Raw genomic sequence first — 24,046 nt, forward strand, 5'->3', positions numbered from 1 at the left:
ACATTAACTCTTCAATTTCAAACATAACTGATCAGATTGCAAGCATTTCCTTTCAGTGAATCCCTATTCAGGTGTGATTCTCTCTTGTGTCTCTGTCCCTGAGATATACAGATACTGGCTGTTTCATTGGATTTCCTCACTGAGCTTTATAAAGAGCACTATCTACTTAAACTGCGAAAACAGTTGTCAGATTTCTTTCCAACACTGAAAACCTGGACTTGCACATGCTGAAAACTGCCCTACTGGTAGTATGAAACTATTTCTCTCAACTAAAACCTGATTTTGGTCCCCTCCCTGACGACTTTTGTATGTCAAAAACATTTAACATTGCAAACATTTCACCAGGTAACTCCCCCAGGTAAGTTAATGTAATCTGAACTCATATGCTTTCTTAGAAATTATGTTCAAACTCTACATGCAAAACTGACTTTCTGACCTTCTGAGATCAATTACTCATCATTGCAGTTAAATCCAAAAATATGAATGCCCAAATTATTACCGTACAGGTGCACAATTCTTTATCCGAAATGCTCGGGACCAGCTGGTTTTTGGAATTCAGAATTTTTCAAATTTCAGAATAAGTGACAGTTTGATGGGGAATTTTTAAAAAAATCTTACCGGAGGAGCAGATTCACTAAGTAAAATGGGCCTTGAGACAGAATTGAGGTCTGTCAGTGCTGGGCCACGCCCTCCACATGTCACATCTGAGTGACAAACATCGAGTGGGTGTCGACTTGGGTTAACTGTTTGCACAGGGCAGAAGTGGGTATTGCAGATGCTGGAGATTAGAGTCAAGATTAGAGTGGTGCTGGAAAAGTGCGACAGGTCAAGCAGCATCTGAGGAGCAGGAAAATCAACATTTTGGGTGAAAGCCCTTTATCAGGAAAGGCCTTTGCCTGAGACGCTGATTTTCCTGCTCCTCGGGTGCTGCATGACCTGCTGTGCTTTTCCAGAACCACTCTAATTTTAACTGTTTGCATGCTAAGCAACCTCATTACTGAGAAAAAAACTTCACAAAAAAACCTTTGGATTTTGGAGCTTTTCAGACTTCGGGTTTTCGGATAAAGGGTTATCTACCTGTGTATTTAGTCTAAAGCTTTATCGCACTGTAAGTTTGGACAAATCCTCTAGAATTTTACTTGATTGGATTTTGGGAAAAAGCAAGATTGCAGACTCATCCCTTGGTACATTGCAGGAATAGGCTATTCAGCCCATTGAACATGCTCTCCCAATCAGTTGAATCATAGTCAAGCAGTACTATCTGATTTTGGACTTGTTGATGCTTTCTCACAGCTACCTTTCCCCCTTCATCACTTGTAGAGTCATAGTCATACAGCATGGAACAGACCTTTTGGTCCAACCAGTCCATACTGACCATAATCCCAAGCTAAACTAGTCCCACTTGTCTGCACTTGGCCTATTTTCTTCCAAACATTTCTTATTCATGTACCGATTTAAATGTCTTTTAAACATTGCAACTATACCCACATTCACCACTTCCTCTAGAAGTTCATTACACACATGAACTTTCTTTGTATATATTTTTAAAATTGCCCCCATGTCTTTTATAAATCATTCTTGTTAGGATTGCATCACAGCAGAACTTTTATAAATGAAAGGCTGTTCAAAACACAACCAAAGAATTGTCTTCCTTCTCTAATTGGCCTCTTTTTTCTTTCCAGATCAGGTCCAGTCAGTATTTAACAATTTGGCTGTGCAGCATTTTGTAGGGTTGCCAAACCTAATGAGAAATATCAAGGTGTGTAGACGACTAATTTCTTGGTTTCTGTACAAAGGATGGGGGAAGGGAGGGGGGAGCGGGTGTGTGGTGATATGTTTCTCTGACTGACGTGCAGTATGTAGTAGATGGATCTGATGACACTAGTTAAGCTTAGATTCGGAGCATTACTGGAGAATCCACTGATTCCAGGTTCAATAATAGAGATCTGCAACCTCTGATTGGCTGGCAGCTCTCAGGGATTTGATCCAATGTGATCTTTGATGCTAACCAGTTAAATCCTTGAAGACTTTCATGTTGAAAGTCTATCATAAAAACTAACATTGGGCACTCACCCAGTGAGAGTGATTCCCATTAGGTCAGGCAGATCCAATGTAGCGTTAAGTTCTGGCTGGGGTGTGGGATTAAATAGGCTAGTTCTCTCTGAGTTACTGCCACAGGCACAATGAGCCAAATGGTCTGTAAGATTCTGTAACTGCTTTGACTTTAGTTTGAAGATTTCCCAATGTTATCTGTCTTGGCATAGTGTTAATGATTATTTCCCATCAGTTACTCATCGGAAAAGTCGAAAATATTAACCCAAAAGTGACACTGTTAACTACAGACTTGCTTTAATAAAGGTGTCAGTCTCTTTTAAATGGCACTAGGGATGGTTGTTTCCATCATGAAGTTCTAAAATGACTGTACAAGTGAGTTTGCTCTCCTGTCCATCATGAGGGTCCTGATGTGAATACAAGGTTCTTTTTAACATTTAATGATGCATTTGTTTTAGGTGACCATTAGGGATGGTTAATGGGCTCTCAAACCAATCAGGTGGGCTCCTGCTTATTGGGACAGGGTAATGCAAAACTGGGCTCCATAGGACCTATTTGAAACCCAAGAAAAGGCTATAACCAATGAGGAGAAAGTAAGGACTGCAGATGCTGGAGATCAGAGTCAATGAGTATAATGCTGGAAAAGCATAGTCGGTCAGGCAGCATCCGAGGAGCAGGAGAATCAACGTTTCAGGCATTCCTGATGAAGGGCTTATGCATGAAACGTCGATTCTCCTGTTCCTCGGATGCTGCCAAGAAAAGGCTCCACATTTCCATCCCCCGTGTCTGTGCAACAACTGGCTTTTGGTGGGTTAGGCTGTCTCCAAATGGAATCAAATATTGCATTTAAAAAGATGGATAGATAGCAGTGTCCAGGAAAGGAAAAGACCATTGCACACCATCCGACCAGTTCCATACTGAGCAACATGTTGGCTTATCTCCCCTGCAGAGTAAGATTGATGAAATTCGTGAGATCCAGGAAAAGGAAGCTGAGCAAATGCTGAAGACTCTATTCCAGATGGAGAAAATGGTCTACAGTCAGGACATCATTTATTCCAACAAGCTGAATCAAATCCAGACCGAGTATGAGGTACCAGAGGAGCAGAACCAGCAGATGATTTCTATCAGCACTGACGTCACTGCAATGTCCATTCATTTGGAAACCTATTACCTGGTGAGCTATGCAATTCTATCTTTAATGATAAACTGAGAGAGTCATTGTAATTGATGTCATGGTTGATTGTTGTTTTGACTTCATGTTATACATGTGAAAGGCAGTTAAATGTATGTTAGAGATGAAACGCCACCTCTACTGAGGGGAAGGTGAGGTGGATAATGGCACTGGGGAGGGAGAGCAGCTCAAATTCAATAAGAAATATTCGTGTCTGTTGGTCAAAGAGCTTGGGTGGCTAAAGCACACGTATATTTTAATAGCAGACTCTTTTCATCCTATCATGAAGTTTTAAAAGAAATAATTCTTCATCCCCATCATTAGCAGGAGCCTCCTTATTTTTAAACTGGATCATAGTTCTCGATTTCAACTACAAGGCTTCTCAACATCCGGATGTCAGATCCTCGCAAAATCTTGCGTGTTTCAAGAAGATCACTTCTCCTTCTTTGAAACTCCAATGATTATCAGCACAACCATCCTCCAGGAATTAGCCTGGTGAGCTGCCTTCTCTGAACCAGTGCAAGTGGGTCCTGTTTTAAGAAATCAAAACTATCCAAGAACTCTAAGCCATTCTCACCAATTGCCCTGTGCAGTTGTAGCATGGACCACTTTAAAACACCAACCCATTTGCACTAAAGGCCATTGCTCCATTTGCTGTTCTCATTACTTGCTGTGTCTACATGCTAATGTTGTGATTCATGTGGAAGGGTACCCAAACTACTCTGCTCTTCTGCATCCTGCAGTCTCTTTTCAATTGAAGTAATATTCTCTTCTCTATTCTTCCTGCCAATGTGGACAAGCTGATTTTCCCATATTTTGCTTCATCTGATAGTTTGAGTGAGTGGGCAAAAACTTATCAAAAATCTTTTATGTTCTCTTTCAATCCTCACAGCATGTTTCGACCAACAGAAATGTTGTCCCTTCGTCCACGAAATTATGAATTATTGAGAGCTCAACACAGATCCCTGTAGTACCCCTCTAGTTATTTTAGGTTGCCAACTTAAAAATTGTCCATTTATCCTCACTTTATTTCCTGTTAGCCATTTCTCTGTGCATCTTCTTAACTAATGTAGTCACTGTTATTGTGGCACCCCATCATATTCCTCTTGGATAACCAATTACACTCCATCTACCTGCTCCCCTTTATCCATCTCGGATGTTTCACATTCAAAGAATACTCATAATTTACTCAGCCACCATTATATTATGTTTACTGTAACAAATAATCTCAATATTGATAAAACATTACATAGTGGAAAATTAATAGTGTCCAACATTAAAGCAATGTGAAACCCCAAGAAACATTTACAGATTATATTCTTGGACACTTTCAATACGTATGAAGCCTTGTAGTTGAAATTCCAAATTTCTCCCACTGTCCAACTTGTTTCTTCTTGTGATACGCCGAGGCAATTTGTCTGGGACGTCCCTTCACTCAGACTCCAGAGTACAGTCTAATGGACTTTCAGCAGCAAGACACCTTTGTATTTCTTTGGTCTTTAAACCTCAATGAGTTCCATTTCTTCAAACAGGAAATGCATTACCATCAACATTGTACCTGACAATTAACAAACAGTCTCTCCCACTGCTTCACCCAGCAGCCATTGTTTTTAGTCTTCCCCTTCAGGCCTTTTTGTCTGATTCTGAGTGTCTATATCCAAAACCTAATGGTCAGTTGCCCTTTAGTTATTTCAAATTTTAACACTGGTTTCAACGTAAGCCTCTGAACTCATGTGTCTGTTGCTGGGTGGATTGATTTCCATTTGATTTCCCCTTGATACCCCCATACTATTCAACACCAGCACCATTGAAGAACCTCATTTACCTCAAATTAAAAGGGTCAGTTTAAAATGTAACCACTTAGAAAGTCTGCAATTCATAACCGTTTTATCCTCATGGGGCAAAGCATAACTTGAGGCCATTATTACAAGACAGTCGCCAAGAGATTCAAAAGCAATTCACGTGGAACTTGCACCAAAAGTGGTGAGAAAATTGAACTCGTGGTCACAAGGAGTGATTGAAGTGTGTAGTACAGCTATATTGAAGGGAAAGTTTAACGGGTATATTGGGAAGAAGAGAATAGAGTGTGACAATGGTATATTTATATTAGAAAGGATGGGAGGAGAGCCAAGTGGAGAATAAACACTGGCACAGACCGGTTGAGTCAAATTGCCCTTTTCTCTGTGCTACATGATCCAGTGTGAGCTTACAGAACAAGGCCACAGAGCTCCGAGGAGAAAAGTGTTGATGGTGAATCTACTTCTGTGTTTCAGATTGCTTCAAACCGACTGGCGGACCTGGTCCCCATGGTCATTCGATACTACCTCCTGCAGGAGTATGCAAACAAGCTGCAGCGTAACTTACTGCAGTTGCTGCAGGGTCAGCAGCGGATGGAGGAGCTGCTGATGGAAGAGGAAGATATCTTTGAGAAGCGCAGGTTTCTGAGCAGTCGCTTGAAAAGGTTGAGAAAAGCCCGTCAGATCTTGACCATGTGTTGAAGCAAACCATCTGCCAATAGAGTTAATGCATAGTCAATAAACTACAAAGGGTTTGAGAGTTGGTGACCTCCAAATAGAAGTCTTGGAGAAAATATGCCGATGAGAAAACAACATTTCTGCCTTTTGGCATTGTATTCCTCCATCTGTGAAATCAATGAAAATGGAAGGTTGAGGCTATTCAACCCGTCTTGTCTGTTCTTCCCATTATATCATAGCGGATCTATGTCTTAACTCCAACTATCCACCTCCATCTATATCCCTATCTATCCTTGCAAGATAAACTTCTCATGTTATTGGGTTTAGAATTATCATAGAATCACAAAATTGTTACAGTGCAGAAGGAAGCTATTTGGCTCAGACAGTTGTACCGTGGACAGAAACAGAAAGTGCTGAAGAAACTCAACAGGTCTGGCAGCATCTGTGGAGTGAAAGCCAGAGTTAACTTTTTGACTCCAGTGACCCTTTATCTGAACTCTCAGCCTCCTATTTATTTTTGATTGATTGAGGAAGAAAGTTCTTGATTTCCTCTAATGTTTGAATGAAGAAGTGTATTTCTCCATGGCTCTAACAGAGTTACACCCCCCACTTGTTCTGGATTTGCCCAACAGAAGAAATTATTTCTTTCTTTCCATCTTGTCAATTTTATTTGATCATCTTAAACACCTCAATTAGATCACACGTAATTATTTACAGTGTAAGTGGCCGATGGGTAAGAACCGCAACCAAGCGTAGTTCTTGAAGGGACAGGAAACCATAATTAACATGATCCCAAATTTCCCGTAGACGTGAGCAGCACAGACAACTAGAATTATCTCCCTGGTGTGAGATATTGATCCTGTTTAGTCAGTTTAATCCATTTCCCTTCCACAACACTTACCCCATTCCAAGAGTTTGAGTTTTCAAGAAAACTCTTGTGGATATTTTTTGCTTCCTTCACTGTTACCAGTTCTGGTTCTGACCTTTGTTTTTGGTGATTTTTATTTTATTCTTGGTAAAGGTTTTCCAAGAAGTTGCTTGGTAAAAATAGATGGTCTAACGTGAGTGTTTTATGTTACTTGTTTTCATGCACTGGAGCACAGTTTCTCAATCACTATGTGAGATGTGCTGTTCTTGTACTGTGTATTAGAATGATGTTTTTTCTCAAAGCGTAATGGTTTATTGAGAGATCCAGCTGGCATCTGAGGTGAGACTCTGATTCCATCATAAACTGACTGGACGGGACCACTAATGGGACTTCACACTGGTGACAATCAAGACTTTCTGCCACTGGTTGGTGGTTTAGTGCTGTAATGAACCTCTGACTTGTTCAATAAAGAGACAATTTAAGTAGTGTCTACTTTTTTTTTATTTCTTATTTGTCAAATCATTAGGACTTTCATTCCTTTCCTATGTGCCTGATCTCAAACTGGAAACAAATCTTTATTCACCAACAGTATTCCCTCTGGACCATCACTGCATTTGTCAACCTGAGAAAATAAAGACTTGTATTTTTGTCACTTCATGACCTCCGGACACTCTGAATTGTTTTACAGCCAAAACAGTACTTTTTATAGTAGCAGACGTAGACCATTTGGCCCATCAAGTCTGTTCTGCCTTTCAATAAGATCATGTCTGATCTGATAATCCTCAACTCCGCTTTCCTGGCTTTTTCCATAACCCTGATTCCCTGACTGATTTAAAAACTCTAGGCAAAAGTGAGGACTGTAAATGCTGGAGATCAGAGTTGAGAGTATGGTGCTGGAAAAGCACAGCAGATCAGGCAGCATCCGAGGAGCTGGAGAATCGATGTTTTGGGCATAAGCCCTTCGTCAGGAACATATCTAAAACCCTATCAGGAACCTATTTAAAAATCTATCTCAGCCTTCAGTACAGTTAATGAACCAGCCTCAATAGTCCTGTGTGGGGGAAAAAAAACTCGAAGGATTCACAACCTTCTTTTGAAATGTAGGCACATTTAATGAGCAAGTAGAAAGTGAGGACTGCAGATGCTGGAGATCAGAGTTGTGAGTGTAGTGCTGGAAAAGTACAGCAAGTCAGGCAGCATCCGAGGAGCAGGAGAATTGATGTTTCGGGCATAATCCCTTCATCAGCCCTTCCTGATGGAGGTGCTGGTGTTGGACTGGGGTGTACAAAGTTAAAAATCACACAACACCAGGTTATAGTCCAACAGGTTTATTTGGAAGCACTAACTTTCTGAGCGCTGCTCCTTCATTAGGTGGTTGTGGACATCTACTGCTAACTTAAATGGTTTGTTAAAGTTAGGTGTAGTTAATACAGGTTCATTCATTACAATCGCTTTTAGCTTTTCAAAGGCTGCTGGCATTCTGTGGACGATATTATCTTTGTCTATTTAAGTAGCAAATTAGTAAAAGATATGGCTTCTCAAATTTGGCATAAATTTTCAATAAAATTCATACATCCCCAAGAATCTCATTATCTCTCATTTTGTTTTAGGGGTGGGAAAGTCATTTTTAACTTTTGCTGTTCTGGATGACACCTTTTCCTTCAACAGGTCCAAAGTATATTACTTTGGCTTTTGCAAACTCATTTTTGTTTTTGCTTTTTAACCTTCATGCTGTTGCATCAACAGCCAAACTCCTCCTAGAAAATAGTCCCAAAATCCAGTTCAAACTCCAGACGCTCTCTTTCGGACTGACCACTTCCCCGTGTGGTCCCTGTTACCATTCAACATCTGCCATCCACTTCCACATAAGTCTCTCCTAGGCTCTGAAACTAATTGCCAGGTATTGACTCTTTACTGATCAACATCAGCCAAAAATGGAGGTCCTCAAGGGTAGTAATATCTGGATTACTCCCGGTGCTATAAACTAATGAGGATAGGAATAGAGGATAGAGTGGATGACTGTGTGGCTGAGGAGCTGGTGCACGGGAGAAGGATTCACATTTTTGGATCAATTGAATCTCTTCTGGGGTAGACGTGGCCTGTACAAGAAGAACGGATTGCAGCTGAATTGGAAGGGGACTAATATACTGGCAGGGAGCTTTGCTAGAGCTGTTTGGGAGGATTTAAATTCGTCAGGAGAGGTGTGGGTCCCAGGGAGATAGCGAGGAAAGAGATCGGTCTGAGACTGGCACAGTGGGGAACAGGAACAGGAACAAGTCAAACAGTCAGTGCAGGCAGGGACAAGGTAGGACTGATAAATTAAACTGCATTTATTTCAAGGCAAGAGGCCTAACGGGGAAAGCAGATGAAGTCGGGGCATGGTTCGGAACATGGGACTGGGATATCATAGCAATTACAGAAATGTGGCTCAGGGATGGACAGGACTGGCACCTTAATGTTCCAGGATACAAATGCTACAGGAAGGACAGAAAGGAGGTCAAGAGAGGAGGGGGAGTGATGTTTTTGATAAGGGATAACATTACGGCTGTCCTTAGGGAGGATGTTCCTGAGAATACGTCCAGGAAAATTATTTGGATGGAACTGAGAAATAAGAAAGGGTATGATCAACTTGTTGGGATTGAACTACAGAATCCCGCCCCCCCCCCCCCCCCCCCCCCACCCACAATAGTCAGCAGGAAATTGAGAAATAAATTTGTAAGGAGATCACTGTTATCTGAAAGAATAATAGGATGTTTATGGTAGGGGATTTTAACTTTCCAAATATGGACTGGGACTATCAGAGTGTTAAAGGTTTAGATGAAGAGGAATTTGTTAAGTGTGTACAAAAAACATTTTCTGATTCAGTATGTGAAAGTACCTACTGGAAAAGGCAAAACTTGACCTATTCTTGGGAAATAAGACAGGGCAAGTGACTGAGGTGTCAGTGGAGAAGCACTTTGGAGCCAGTGATGATAATTCTATTAGTTTTAAAATAGTGATGGAAAAGGATAGACCAGATCTACAAGTTAAGGTTCTAAATTGGAGGGAGGTCAATTTTGACGGTCTTCAGCGAGAACTTTCAAAAGTTGATTGGGGATAGATGTTCACAGGAAAAGGGGCAGTTGGAAAATGGGAAGCCTTCAAAAATGAGATAATGAGAGTTCAGAGCTGAAAAATGTGTTGCTGGAAAAGCGCAGCAGGTCAGGCAGCATCCAAGGAACAGGAGAATCGATGTTTTGGGCATAAGCCCTTCTTCAGTCCTCACTTTCTCCTAATGAGAGTTCAGAGACAGTATGTTCCTGTTAGGGTGAAAGGGAAGGCTGGTAGTTGCAGGGAATGATGGATGACAAAATAAATTGAGAGTTTGTTAAGAAAAGGAAGGAAGCATACGTCAGGTATATTCAGCAGAGATCAAGTGAATCCTTATAAGACTATAAAGGCAGTAGAAGTATATTTAAGAGGGAAATCAGGAGGGCAAAAGGGTGACATGGGATAGTTTTGGCAAATAGGGTTAATGAGAATTCAAAGGTATTTTATAAATTCATTAAGGACAAAAGGGTAACTAGGGAGAGAATAGGGCCCCTCAAAGATCAGCAAGACAGCCTATGTGTGGAACTGCAGGAGATGGGGAGATACTACACAATTATTTTGCATCAGTTTTCACTATGGAAAAGGACATGGAAGACATAGAATGTGGGGAAATAGATGGTGACATCTTGAAAAAGTCCATATTACAGAGGAGGAAATGCTGGATGCCTTGAAATGCATAAAGGTGGATAAATCCCCAGGACCTAATCAGGTGTACCCTAGAACTCTGTGGGAAGTGAGGGAAGAGATTGCTGGGCCCCTTGCTGAAATATTTGTATAATTGATAGCCACAGGTGAGGTGCCTGAAGACTGGAGGTTGGCTAACATGGTGTCACTATTTAAGAAAGGTGGTAAGGAAAAGCCAGGGAACTATTCACTGGTGAGCCTGAAGTCAGTGTGGGCAAGTTGTTGGACGGAATCCTGGGGGACAGGAGTTACATGTATTTGGAAAGGCAAGGACTGATTAGGGATAGTCAATATGGCTTTGTTTCATGGGAAATCATGTCTCACAAACTTGATTGAGTTTTTTGATGTAACAAAAAGGATTAATGAGGGCAGAGCGGTAGATGTGATCTATATGGACTTCAGTATGGCATTCAACAAGGTTCCCCATGTGAGACTGGTTAGCAACGTTAGATCTCATGGAATACAGGGAGAACTAGCCATTTGGATACAGAACTGGCAGAAAGGTAGAAGACAGAGGGTGGTGGTGGAGGGTTGCTTTTCAGACTAGAGGCCCGTGACCAGTAGAGTGCCACAAGGATCGGTGCTGGGCCCTCTACTTTTCATCATTTATACAAATGATTTGGATGTGAACATAGGAGGTTTGGTTGGTAATTTTGCTGATGACACCAAAATTGGAGGTGTAGTGGACAGCAAAGAAGGTTACCTCAGAGTGCAATGGGATCTTAATCAGATGGGCTAACGCCTGAGGAGTGGTAGATGAAGTTTAGTTTAGATAAATGTGAGGTGCTGCATTTTGGATATTCAAATCAGGGCAGGAGTTATACACTTAATGGTAAGGTCCTGGCAAATGTTGCTAAACAAAGAGACCATAGAGTGCAGGTGCATTGTTCCTTGAAAGTGGAGTCATTGGTAGATCAGATAATGAAGAAGGCATTTGGTATGCTTGCCTTTATTGATCAGAGCATTCAGTGAAGGAGTTGGAAGGTTCATGTTGTGGCTGTACAGGACATTGGTTAGGCCACTTTTGGAATATTGTGCACAATTCTGGTCTCCCTCCCATTGGAAGGATGTTGTGAAACTTGAAAACGTTCAGAAAAGATTTACAAGGATGTTGCCAGGGTTGGAGGATTTGAGCTAGAGGGAGAGGCTGAATAGGCTAGGGTTGTTTTCCCTGGAGCATTCAGAGACTGAGGGGTGACCTTATAGAAGTTTATAGAATCATGAGGGGCATGGATAGGGTAAACAGACAAGATCTTTTCCCTGGAGTGGGCGAGTCCAGAACTAGAGGGCACAGATTTAGGGAGAGAGGGGAAAGATTTAAAAGGGACCTAAGGAGCAACTTTTTTCACGCAGAGGGTGATGCGTGCATGGAAAGAGCTGCTCGAGGAAGTGATGGAGGCTGATACAATTACAACATTTAGAAGTCATCTAGATGGGTACGTGAATAGAAAGGGTCAACAGGGATTTGTGTGAAGTGCTGGCAGGTCGGACTAGATTAATTTAGGTTAGCTGGTCAGCATGGATGTGTTGGGCTGAAGGGTCTGTTTTCGTGCTGTATACCTGTATGACTCTATCGATTTGTTCGGGTAGCCATGTGTAAACATATTCTCTCTGCCGGAGTTAAAGCATCTGAACAAACATTTTGAATAAAGTCAGAAGTCACACACCAGGTTATAATCCAACATATTTATTTGAAATGACAAGCTTTTGGAGTTTAGCCCCTTTGCCAAGTGCTGTGAGAGAGAAGCAGACAGACACAGAACGCATAGGTAGAGAGGCCAATGGGCTGTGAGATGAAAAGATCATATAAATGATGAGTGTAGTATCGACAAGCTGAATAACAAATCTCTGCAGATGATCAAAAGTATCAGATGGTGTGAGTAAAGAGTCAGCAGCTGAAAAAACAGGCAATGGGATGACTTATAATCTGATTAATTGAGGCAGGGAGATAATTACAAAAAATTAAAAATAAGGTGGTGCTGGAGACAAACCAAATGGCTGTAATAACGTGCGAGGTATAAGAGTCAAATGTCGAGGATCTAACCAAAGTAACAAGTAATCCAAAATTGTACAAACTATTTAAGGGAGAGAGGTCATAACAATTTGGTAAAAACAATGACTGCAGATGCTAGAAACCAGATTCTAGATTAGAGTGGTGCTGGAAAAGCACAGCAGTTCAGACAGCATCTGAGGAGCAGGAAAATCGACGTTTTGGGCAAAAGCCCTTCATCAGGAATACAGATCATAGCAATATATCAAGGTGATGGTTTCAAAAAAGGACAGTAGGAAGATTTTACAGAACAGTGTGGTGGGGTCACATGTAGTACAACATGAACCTAAGATCACAGTTGAGGCCTTCTTCATGGGTATGGAACTTGGCTGTCAGTTTCTGCTCGGCCATTCTGCATTGTTGTGTGTCTTGAAAGCCATTTTGGAGAACACTGAACCAAAGATTGGAGGCTGAATGTCCTTGACCACTGAAGTGTTCTCCGACTGGGAGGGAATAAGTTTTGAGCAAGAACCAACCTGCAATTAACTTCTAGGCCTGGCCTCCCAAACAAACAACAGCTTGTTTGTTCTACTTCTTTTTCAGCATGAGCTGCTGCCCAAAGTCCAGAGATTTTATCTTATATCCCCCTCTAATGCACTCATAGAACATAGAACAGTACAGCAAAGGAGCAGGTCCTTCAGCCCATGATGTTGTGCCAAACATGACACCAAATTCAATTAATCCTTCTGCCTGCTCTTGGTCCATTTCCCTACATTCCTTGCATATTTATTTGCTTATCTAAAAGCCCCTTAAATGCCTCTATTGTATCTGTGTCTGCCATCACTCCTGGCAGTGCATTCCAGACTTCTATCACTCTCTGTGTAAAAAAACTGCCCCTCACATCCCCTTTGAACTTTCTCCCTCTCACTTTAAATGCATGCCCCTAGATATACCCCCTAGCCATTTCAACTCTGGAAAAAAATGCTAAACATCTACTCTATTACCCATTTAATAACTTCATAAATTTGTATCAAGTCTCCCCTCAATCTCTGCCGCTTAAGAGAAAACAGCCTGAGTTTTTCTAGCCTTTTTTTATACTTCATACCCTCTAATCCAGGCAGCGTCCTGGTAAACCTCTTCTAAACCATCTTTAAAGCCTCTACATTCTTCCTGTAATGTGGCGACTAGAATTGAGCACAATACTCAAAGTGTGGTGTAATCAAAGTCTCACAAAACTGCAATGTGACATCTTGACTCTTGTACTCAATGCCCTGACCAATGAAGCCAAACATGCCATACAGACCTTACCATTAAGTATATAAGTCCTGCTAAGATTTGCTTTCCCAAAATGCAGCACCTCACATTCATCTAAATTAAACTCCAAATGCCACTTCTTGGCCCATTGGCCCATCAGATTACAACAGGATCTTGATCAAATGGGCCAATGGGCCGAGAAGTGGCAGATGGAGTTTAATTTAGATAAATGCGAGGTGTTGCATTTTGGGAAAGCAAATCTTAGCAGGACTTATACACTTAATGGTAAGGTCCTAGAGAGTGTTGCTGAACAAAGAGACATAGTGCAGGTTCATAGCTCCTTGAAAGTGGAATCGCAAATAGATAGGATAGTGAAGAAGGCGTTTAGTATGCTTCCTTTTATTGGTCAGAGTACTAAATAGAGGAGTTGGGAGGTCATGTTGCGGCTGTACAGGACATTGGTTAGGCCACTGTTGGAATATTGCATGCAATTCTGGTCTCCTTCCAATTGGAAAGATGTTGTGAAACTTGAAAGGGTTCAGAAAAGGTTTACAAGGATGTTGCCAGAGTTGGAGGATTTGAGCTATAGGGAGAGGCTGAACAGGCTGGGGCTGTTTTCCCTGGAGCGTCGGAGGCTGAGAGGTGACCTGATAGAGGTTTACAAAATTATGAGGACATGGATAGGATAAATAGACAAAGTCTTTTCCCTGGGGGTGGGCAAGTCCAGAACTAGAGGGCATAGGTTTAGGGTGAGAGGGGAAAGATATAAAAGAGACCTAAGGGGCAACTTTTTCACGCAGAGGGTTGTACGTGTATGGAATGAGCTGCCTGAGGAACTGGTGGAGGCTGGTACAATTGCAACATTTTAAAGGCATCTGGATGGGTATATGAATAGGAAGGGTTGGGTGGGATATGGGCCGGGTGCTGGCAGGTGGGACTAGATTGGGTTGGGATATCTGGACAGCATGGACAGGTTGGACCGAAGGGTCTGTTTCCATGCTGTACATCTCTATGACTCTATGATTCTATGACCTTCTTTACCATCCTGACTCCTTGTGTGGCCACTTTCAGGGAACTATAGACTTGAACCCCAAGATTCTTCTCTACATCAATGCTGTTCAGGGTCCTGTCATTATATTTTTCCTTAATATTTGATCTCCCAAAGTGTACCATCTTACACTTGCATGGATTAAACACAATCTACCATTGCTCTGTCCATATCTACAACTGTTTGATATGCCACTGTGTCCTTTGACAACTTTCTACACTATCCATAACTCCACCAATCTTGATATCATCTGCAAATTTACTAATCTACTTAGCTACATTTTCACTTAAGTCATTTCTATGCATTTGAAATACACACATATCCATCTAACCTGCGTATCCCTGGACACTACGGACAATTTGGCATGGCCAATCCACCTAACCTGCACATTTTGGACAGTAGGAGGAAATCAGAGCAGCTGGAGAAAACTTATACAATCACAAGGAGAACATGCAACTTCCATCCACAGTTGCCCAAGGGTGGAATCGAACCTGGGTCCCTGGTGATTGTGAGCCAGTATGCTAACCACTGAGTCGCCATGCCATCATTCGTGCTTGATTCAATGGCTATTTTGCTTCAATTCCCTCCTCATTTTGTTTTCGTGTCCTGGAGGTTTTTCTTCATCTTCCAGAGTCGCCTGAGAAACACTGGAAGTTGGCAACCCTGGGGAGTGGGCAAACTCAAGTACTGAGTTTTTGAGGAGAAAATGAGGTCTGCAGATGCTGGAGATCAGAGCTGAAAATGTGTTGCTGGAAATGTGTTACTGAGTATTTGAATCCATTATTCAAAAACAGATTCTTAATTGCTGGAGTTCTCTCTCTAAATGATGGAAATATAAAATGTAAAAATCAAATGAAAAGGAACTCCGCCACACAGTAAGGAAAATAATTTCCTCTTTGGTTCCAATGCAGAATTAAGGGAGAAGCACTTTAAAGACTTGTGGGGGTGGGGAGGGTTACACTACACACAGACTCTATGAATCTTGGTTAAAATACCAATCAGCCGTTTGGATCAGATGTGGTAAAAAATGATTTGGAGGAACCGATGTTGGACTGGGGTGGATAAAGTTAAAAATCGCACAACATCAGGTTAAAGTCCAACAGGTTTATTTGGAAGCACTAGCTTTTGGAGCGCCGCTCCTTCATCAGGTGGTTGTGAAGCAGGACCATAAGACACAGAATTTATACCAAAAGATTATAGTGTCATGCAGCTGAAATGATACACTGTTTGTTATAATCTATGTTTGTTTAATATATCATTTCAGCTGCATGTCATTAATCTTTTGCTATAAATTCTGTATCTTATGGTCCTGCTTCACAACCACCTGATAAAGGGGTAGCACTCTGAAAGCTAGTGCTTCCAAACAAACCTGTTGGATTATAACCTAGTGTTGTGTGATTTTTAATGTGGTAAAAATAGCTATTAAATGGCCAAGCATTTGATCAAAAAATACGGCACTGAGTTAGATCTTGTTAGTTTGTGTAACCCCATGTTAATATGACACAGTCATAGCTACCAAAACAAGACTCTATTTGCTGGCATCACAGCAAGAGGGAGCGAATTCCGTTTTCCCAGCGGTTGCTCAGATACTTTTCAGGCTGTGATGGTCCACCCCCGTAAACCCTGAGATTCTCAAAAAAACAAAAGGGGCGAAGTGTTCCAGAGGAATTGTCAGAAACCACAACAGAAACTCATTCACTTTACCTTTAAGTGCATCAACTGCAAAACACATAGCTCTGTTGTTGTTGTTCTTCTCTGCCTCTCGGTTTCATTTCCCAACACCGGCATCACACCACTCCTCTGCAGTTTCGTTTCTGCCCGAGTTTTGGTTTCCTGCACAGTCATTAAGTTCACCAATCTGTGGTGCAGTTCAGAGAGCACTCCCTATGACGAACATGAAACTCAAACTAAAGCACTGCAATGAATCGGGGAGGTAAATCCAAAATTCAATCTTTTAAAAACTCTCAGCAGAGAGAAAAACATGATCAAGGTACTAATGGAATTAGAATATACATATTGCAAAGGACTGTATTTTTCTTATTGATTTCTGGGATATGGGTTTCATTGAGGTCAGCATTTATTGTCCATCCCTAATTGCCCCGTGGAGAAGTTGTTGATGAGCTGCCTTCTTTGATCATTGCAGTGCATTTGCTCAGAATTAAGGCAGTTCCAGTGAAGGAACAGCCATGTCATTGCAGGTCAGGATGGTGTGTGGTTGGGAGGGGAACTTGCAAGTGATGGTTTTCCCATGTATCTGCTGTACTTGCCCTCCTTGATGGTGGATGTTACAGGTTTAGAAGCTGCTGTAGAAGAATCTATATATAATGGGGCAGTTAATGCTGTGGGAACATTACTCAACTAGTAACCCATAACCCTTAACTAATGCTCTTGGAGACATGAGTTCAAATTCCACACAGATTAATGAAAAAAAATCAAAAAGCTAATCCCACTATTGGCAGTCAATTCTATGAATCAGATTGTTGATATTCATCTGGTTCACTAATGTTGTGCAGGGATTGGAGGGTGTGTGTGATTCTGCTATACTCTTCTGGTCTGGTCCAGACATGACTCTTGATCCAAGATAACATGCACAGTCAGTATGTACAAAGTTTGCTGCCTCTTCTGTCAGCACCTTCCAAATGTATCAGATCCATCACTTGGAAGGAGCAGTGGGAATGTTGCAGATTTCTCTCCAAGTCATACGCCACCCTGGTATGTTGCTGTTCGAGGTACAGAAGCCTGCAATGCCCTTGCGGTCCCATGTGGATTGCAACAGTTCACAGTGGTCAGCACTGCTGCCTCACAGCGCCAGGGACCTGGGTTTGATTCCTGCCTCAGGCGACTGTCTGTGTGGAGCTTGCACATCCTCCCCTTGTCTGTGTGGTTTCCTCCCACAGTCCAAAGATGTGCAGGTCAGGTGACTTGGCCATGCTGAATTGCCCATAATGTCAGGTGCATTGGTCAGGGGTAAATGTAGGGTAGGGGAATGGGTCTGGGTGTGTTACTCTTTGGAGAGTCGGTGTGGACTTGTTGGGCCAAAGGGTCTGTTTCCACAGTGCAGGGAATCTAGTCTAATAAAAAAATGGCTTGTCACTACTGCCTGAATGTCAACGAGGGACATGCAACAAATGCAGGCAAGCTCACCCTTGGAAGAGTGAAGGAATAAGGTTGGCACTTTTTGTGAAAGCATTAAAATGGAGACTTTAGGGGAAAAACAATTTGGAGCAATGACGGATTACTTATAAACCAAAGCCCTGTTTGAACATAAAAGATTCCACACTCCACAATGCTGATGAAAGGCAGAGGTGTTTTCCTAGGGTCCTGACCATTTATTCACCAACAAACATGCTTATGGTTCTGATTAAATATGGGAGCTTGCATGAATAAATTAGCTGTTTCCTACAAAACACATCAACAAACTTTTCATTGATTATAAAAGATGTCCTGTGGCTTTAAAAGGTGCTACCTAAATGCCAGTACTTGTTTTTCTTCCGTACATTTAAAATGCATGCAGAAATAAATGTTGTTCTTTAAAAAAAGAGCTGTATGGTGTATTTCAAAGAATAGAAACTTATGCAAATTAGATTGGTAAGATGTCAGTGGGTGGAGACATGTCAGGCAGAATTTAACTTGTCTGCCAGTTTTGTTTCCTCCAACACAGACTGATCAGATTCTCTGTCGACTGTGCACAGGTTTGTGACTTTTCATTCAACTACATTTTGTCATCTAATTGCAAATACAGATGTGAGAGGGAAACGGTTGCCAGATTGTGAGGGTGAAGGGGTATGTGTGAGGGTGGGGGCGGAAGAGGATGTGTGGCTGAGGGGAAAGGTGGGTGAATAAGTTTGGGGGGATATGTGAGGGTAGGGGCAGAGGGAGAAAGTGTACAGAACAAGGAATGTGAGTAAATGTGCATTGAGTGCAGCAGGAAAATTGACGTTTCGGGCAAAAGTCCTTCATCAGGAATGAGGCAGGGAGCCTCCAGGGTGGAAAGATAAATGGGGGGTGGGGGGGGTTGGTGGGAAGAGGGGTGTGGGGGGGAGGGTGACTGGGGAGAAGGTAGCAAAGTGTACAATAGGTGGATAATGGGAATGGAGGTATTGTAGAGCTTCAGAGCAGAGAAGATGACCAGGGGGTTGCAGTGAGAGAGAGACTCACTGAGATCTTTGTAGAGAGAGGAGGAGACCTTCTTCAAGATAGGCATCCTTGCAAGAGGATTCGCAGTAAGGTTCCACTGTCTATCAAAATGGAAATTGGGTTTTCTGCCATTTCAACTTGATTTTTGTCATTCACACTTTTTAACAATTTCTGGCATCAATATCCTTTTTGCTGTTGGAAGAGTAGCTTCCTGTGTGGCATGATATTTGTCTTTGTACTGGACTATTTTCCATGCTTTCAGTTGGTGGGTATCTCCATTAAAGGATTGCCTCAGCTACATCTGTGCAGCAAGGATTTTACAATTCCTTTGGAGATTTTCACTGACACCTCAGGCTTTTTCATTTTACCGGGAATAGTGTAGAGATGATGCGTACTATTGAATTTCTCAATCGTTTATGAGACAACTAAATTTTTCACGCATGAATTGAGGGTGACTGTTGCTCATCACAATAGTAGGAATGCTGTAATGCCCAAAATGTGCTTTTAGGCATTTGGTAATCTCAGCAGTCGACATTAAACTTTACTGGTCCACCACCCAGTGGTCAGAATAGTGAGCTACAGTGACAAGATAATCCACTGATACAAGTGCAAGTAGATCTACTCCCAGTTTCATCCGTGGGCTGCCTGGGAGGTCAGGTTAATTTGATACTCATTACTGTCACTACATTGCTTTTTGCTTGTATTTGACGTGCATTGGATGCAGAGACTGGTGGGGTGTAGGTGAGGACAAGGGGGACTCTGTCTTTATTGCGTTTTGGGGGGGTCTTTAGAGCGGTGGAAAGCAGAATGGAGGGGCTGCAGCAGAGGGCTGTCTAGGTGACAGAGGCAGGAAAAGTACGTTGTTCAAAACAGGTGGACGTCTGGGATGCTCGCAAGTGGAATGTCTTCTCATCTGAGCAGATGTGGCAGAGGCTAAGGAATTGGGAGAGAGAAATGCAGTTCTTGCAGGATACTGGATGAGAGGAGGTGTAGTCCAGGTAGTTATAGGAGTCTGTAGGTTTGTAGTAAATGTCTGTGTGGAGACTGTCGCTGGAGATGGAAATGGACAGGTCAAGAAAGGGGAGAGAGGTATCCGAGGTGGACCAAGTGAATTTGAGGATGGAGTGGAAGTTGTGGGCGAAGTCGATGTAGTTCAGCTCCAGTTCAGCCTGGATGTAGGGTGCTGCACTGATGCGGGGAGAAAGAAGGGTTCATGCCCGAAATGTCGATTCTCCTGCTCCTTGGATGCTGCCTGACCTGCTGCGCTTTTCCAGCAAACAATTTCAGCGCTGCACTGATGCAGTCATCGATGTAACAGCAGAGAACTTGGGGCACAGTGCCTGTGTAAGTACTGAAGAAGGACTGTTTGATATAGTTGAGAAACAGGCAGGCACAGCCGGGGCCCTTGATTTGGAGGAAATGGGAGGAGTTAAATGAAAGTTATTAAGGGTGAGGACCAGTTCGGCGAGACAGAGAAGGGTACTGGTGGAGGGGGACTGGAAGGGTCTGCAGATTAGGGGGAGGTGGGGGCACGGTAGTGAAATGGGGATAGGTAAAGACAGGTAGGGGGGACGACCTGGTTTGTCAATGGGAAGAATAAATCCAGTTGGAGGTAGGGAGCAGGGGGATAGGCTGGGAAGGGAGTCAAGGGATGGGGAGGTTCATGCCACTCTCGCTACCAAACCCCCAGGTACCTTCCCCTGCAACCAGAAAAGATGCAAAACCTGCTGGTACCCCATACCCCCCTTACTTCCATCCAGGGCCCCAAACAGTCCTTCCAGATGAGACAGAGGTTCACCTGCCTCTCCTCCAAACTAGCTTATTGCATCTGATGCTCCCAGTATGGTCTTCTCTACTTTGGGGTGACCGAACATAAGCTTAGGGAATGGTTCACCGAACATTGCAGCCGGGCCCGCAGGGGTTGACATGGCCTTCCAGTCACTGTCCATTTCAATTCCCCCAACTACTCCCTTTTCGATGTGACCATCCTCAGCTCCTCCATTGCCACATCAAACCACAGCACCTTTTGGAGGAACAACATCTCATCTTCCGCCTGGGCACCCTACAGCCCGGAGGACTCAACATTGAGTTCTCCAATTTCAAATAACCTCCCTCTCCATCCCCCAACTCCCTTCCCAGCCCCTTTCCCTCCCTTCCACTGCTCTCTGCCACCAAACAGATTCATTCCTCTCATTGACCAACCAGGTCATATCCTCCACCTGTCTTCACCTATCCCCACTTCATCAACCTGTCCCCGCCACCCACTTCATCTGCAGGTTCCTCTACACCCACCCCCAATCCTGAAGAAGGGTTACATCCAAAATGTTGATTTCTCCACCTCCTGATGCTGCCTGGCTTGCTGTGTTCTTCCAGTGTCCTGTTTGTCTACTGCAGATTTTTGCTTTAGCATTTTTGGCAAAAATACCTTCAATGGTGAGCGTGGGATCACTTCAGAGCTTTACTTAGACTTAAACTCTCATTTACTAGAGATTATATTCTTCTTAAAGACTTCTCAATGTTGTGAAAGCATCATTGTACTTCAGTAGGGTTTTTCTGGGCTCAGTTGTCTAATGCGTGACAATGCATTGTAAATTGCATTAAGGATATTGAGGGTTACTAATCTAAGCTTCAGTCCTGCTCTGGCTGAGACCAGTGGCTACTGCTTTCCAACTATGTTCTGGAACCTCAGATCCTCATTCATGTTATTGCTTTGGGTTTGGAGTGTAATCTATCCTCTCGACAAAACTGTGATGCCATCATCCAGTCTTTATCCTATTTGAAAGATTACATTTCTGGATCACGTGCTAAGTGATACCACACAACTCTGTGAAAATTATGATGTTGCATGATGCGCCATTTGCGCCATATCCAACACTATGTGTTGACTCTTCTAAAAGTCATCACTCCAACATTCATAAATCATGTATCACTGCGCACTAGACTGAACCAATCTGTTTTATGATGCAGAATGATTAATCAGTATTTTTATCTGATATCTCTCCAGTGCCCACTAGTACTTGTTTGATGTGTTTCCTTCTAGCCATGCACTTATGTGCAAAATGATTCAGCTTCTTGCATTGAGAATAAAGCTTCCCTCAGGCTGGACATACTTTTCTGTCCTTTCCAGGATATCCCCTGCAGTATTTGCTTCCTATCTGTTGCCTGTGATTCTTCTGCCCTTTGGGCTTGGCATAGCTATCTGCATAATGCAATATCTGGTTTGTCCTGTTATGGGTAACGTGATAATGCTGCTCCTTTAACAAGGTTATGTTGTCCTTGGTTTTCTTTTTCAGAACAGCTGTAAAGGCAGAGATTCCATATGTCTGGAAATATTGACTTGAGAAAGCTTTTCAAGTGTTTTTTTAAAACACTTGTACAATGAAAGGGGCGTGGCCAGTTTGCCCAGTTCAGTGTTTGGTTTAGTTTTGTTTAGTAAGCTGTTTTGTTTGCACCTGTTGGTCTAGTTTTAGCTGGGAACCAAGAGAAGCTGCTGAGGATCCAAAGAAACAGTTCCACGCTGATCCTCTCTCTCTCTCTCTCTCTCTCTCTGACGTCTCTCCTGTAAGAACCTGTGTCTGATTTTATGTTTTTTTGGCAAAGGGGTGTTTATGTGGATATTGCAAATATTTGGAATGGGCATCACTAAGTTGCAATAGAGTTGACTGGGTTTTCAGATAGGTTGTTATTCTAAATTCGGTTCTCTTTTGTTCGAATTTCATTCAGTAGTCTGTAAAGAAATTCTGTTTTGTTTGAAACTGCATGGTTGGCCAAGCTGCATCACTCCTGGACTATCCAATAACAACTGCTTAAAACAACTAGAAAATATGGGTCTGGGCTGCTTTAGATTACTTACAGTGTGGAAACAGGCCCTTCGGCCCAACAAGTCCACACCAACCGGCAACCCACCCAGACCCATTCCCCTTCATTTACCCCTTCACCTAACACTACGAGCAATTTAGCATGGCCAATTCACCTAACCTGCACATTTTTGGATTGTGGGAGGAAACCAAAGCACCCGGAGGAAACCCACGCAGACACGGGGAGAATGTGCAAACTCCACACAATCGCCTGAGATGGGAATTGAACCCGGGTCTCTGGCGCTGTGAGGCAGCAGTGCTACTCTTTTGAGGGAATCTGGCCCGCTCCATAACAGTATGCTCTAGATGTGGATTTATAACCTTACAACTTCTGACGTCATATTTTTCCCTGAAAATAGATTGCTTCTGTGTCAGTAGATATGCTCTCATTACAGGATCTCTTATGCCTCATACTTTCTTGTCTTTAATTAGATGATCTTTTAGTTGTGTAAATTAACAAAGTTCTGTGTGTTGAAATAATGGGGTACATATTTCACCTTGGGTCCTGACACTGAACACATACTATTCATAAGTTATAGTCACTTAGGGTTCAAAGCATATGTTCAATGTTTACAAACTATTTGCAATTTGCTGTTTCTTTACAGGGAAATTCAGGGTGTTATGCACTTTGAAACAGTCCCTTTTCAACAGTGTTAAAAAAGTTGTGATATGTAACCTGATCTGGCTCATTAAACACATCTGTTGCTTGTGATTTTTGAGAAGATTTGTAGCTCAGATTGATGTTAAGTATGTAAGTTAGCTCACTGAGCTGGAAGGTTTGTTTTCAGACATTTCATCACCATGACTAGGTAACATCATCAGTAAGAGTTAGTGAAGCACTGGTGGTATGTCCTGCTGCTCTATTTATAGGCCTTGGTTTCTTATGGTGGGTGATGTCATTTCCAGTTCATTTTTTCAAAGGAAGGTAGATCTGTTGCTATTTTGTTATTTTGCCCTTACCAATTAGGAGTTGCTACTTTAGGTCAGAGATGAGGAGACTGCTTTTATCTGAGGGTTGTTCTACATTGGAACTCTCTGCCTCAGAATGTGGTGGGAGAAGGATCATTCAATATTTTTAACGTGGACATAGGACGGGAATCAAAGGTTAGCGGAAATTACAGGGAATGCAGCATTTTGAACACAAGCAGATCAGCCATGATCTTACAGAATGACGATGCACACAACAAGTTCCAAATGGAATACTTCTGCTCCTAATTTTTTTGTTTGTATCTTTGAATATTGTCCAAGTAACAAGTACATTTTAATTGGTTCTATATTAAGCAAATGAAATTATTTTAGTCCACCAGCAGATCAGAAAAAAACAGCAGGCAACGACTTTGAACATGCAGAAGGAGGATTCAGCTACTTCACTCCCTTTACCTGGTCACGAATTGCAATCAATTAACAAGGTATGTCAACCT

At 42.4% G+C, this 24,046-nt stretch overlaps 2 protein-coding genes across 4 annotated transcripts in view; both read left to right on the forward strand.

Annotated features, from left to right (window-relative positions):
* LOC122555400 (interferon-induced GTP-binding protein Mx3-like) overlaps positions 1–7,053 on the forward strand; it is a 46,050-nt gene extending 38,997 nt beyond the window's left edge. For all 3 annotated transcript variants that reach the window (XM_043701371.2, XM_043701372.2, XM_087992493.1), the window contains 3 exons: positions 1,683–1,759; positions 3,002–3,226; positions 5,497–7,053. In XM_043701371.2, coding sequence (XP_043557306.2) covers positions 1,683–1,759; positions 3,002–3,226; positions 5,497–5,721 — 527 coding nt within the window. In that variant the 3' untranslated portion in view covers positions 5,722–7,053. The remainder of the gene's footprint in view (positions 1–1,682; positions 1,760–3,001; positions 3,227–5,496) is intronic.
* An 11,246-nt stretch (positions 7,054–18,299) lies between these two features.
* Positions 18,300–24,046, forward strand: part of LOC122555399 (interferon-induced GTP-binding protein Mx1-like) — a 58,649-nt gene continuing 52,902 nt past the window's right edge. Inside the window, exons 1-2 of the mRNA XM_043701370.2 lie at positions 18,300–18,323; positions 23,925–24,034. Coding sequence (XP_043557305.1) covers positions 23,969–24,034 — 66 coding nt within the window. The 5' untranslated portion in view covers positions 18,300–18,323; positions 23,925–23,968. The remainder of the gene's footprint in view (positions 18,324–23,924; positions 24,035–24,046) is intronic.

The sequence above is a fragment of the Chiloscyllium plagiosum genome, unplaced genomic scaffold, assembly GCF_037043375.1.
Source record: "Chiloscyllium plagiosum isolate Xiang-an unplaced genomic scaffold, Cpla_swu_hap1 HiC_scaffold_12, whole genome shotgun sequence".
Taxonomy (NCBI): Eukaryota; Metazoa; Chordata; class Chondrichthyes; order Orectolobiformes; family Hemiscylliidae; genus Chiloscyllium; species Chiloscyllium plagiosum.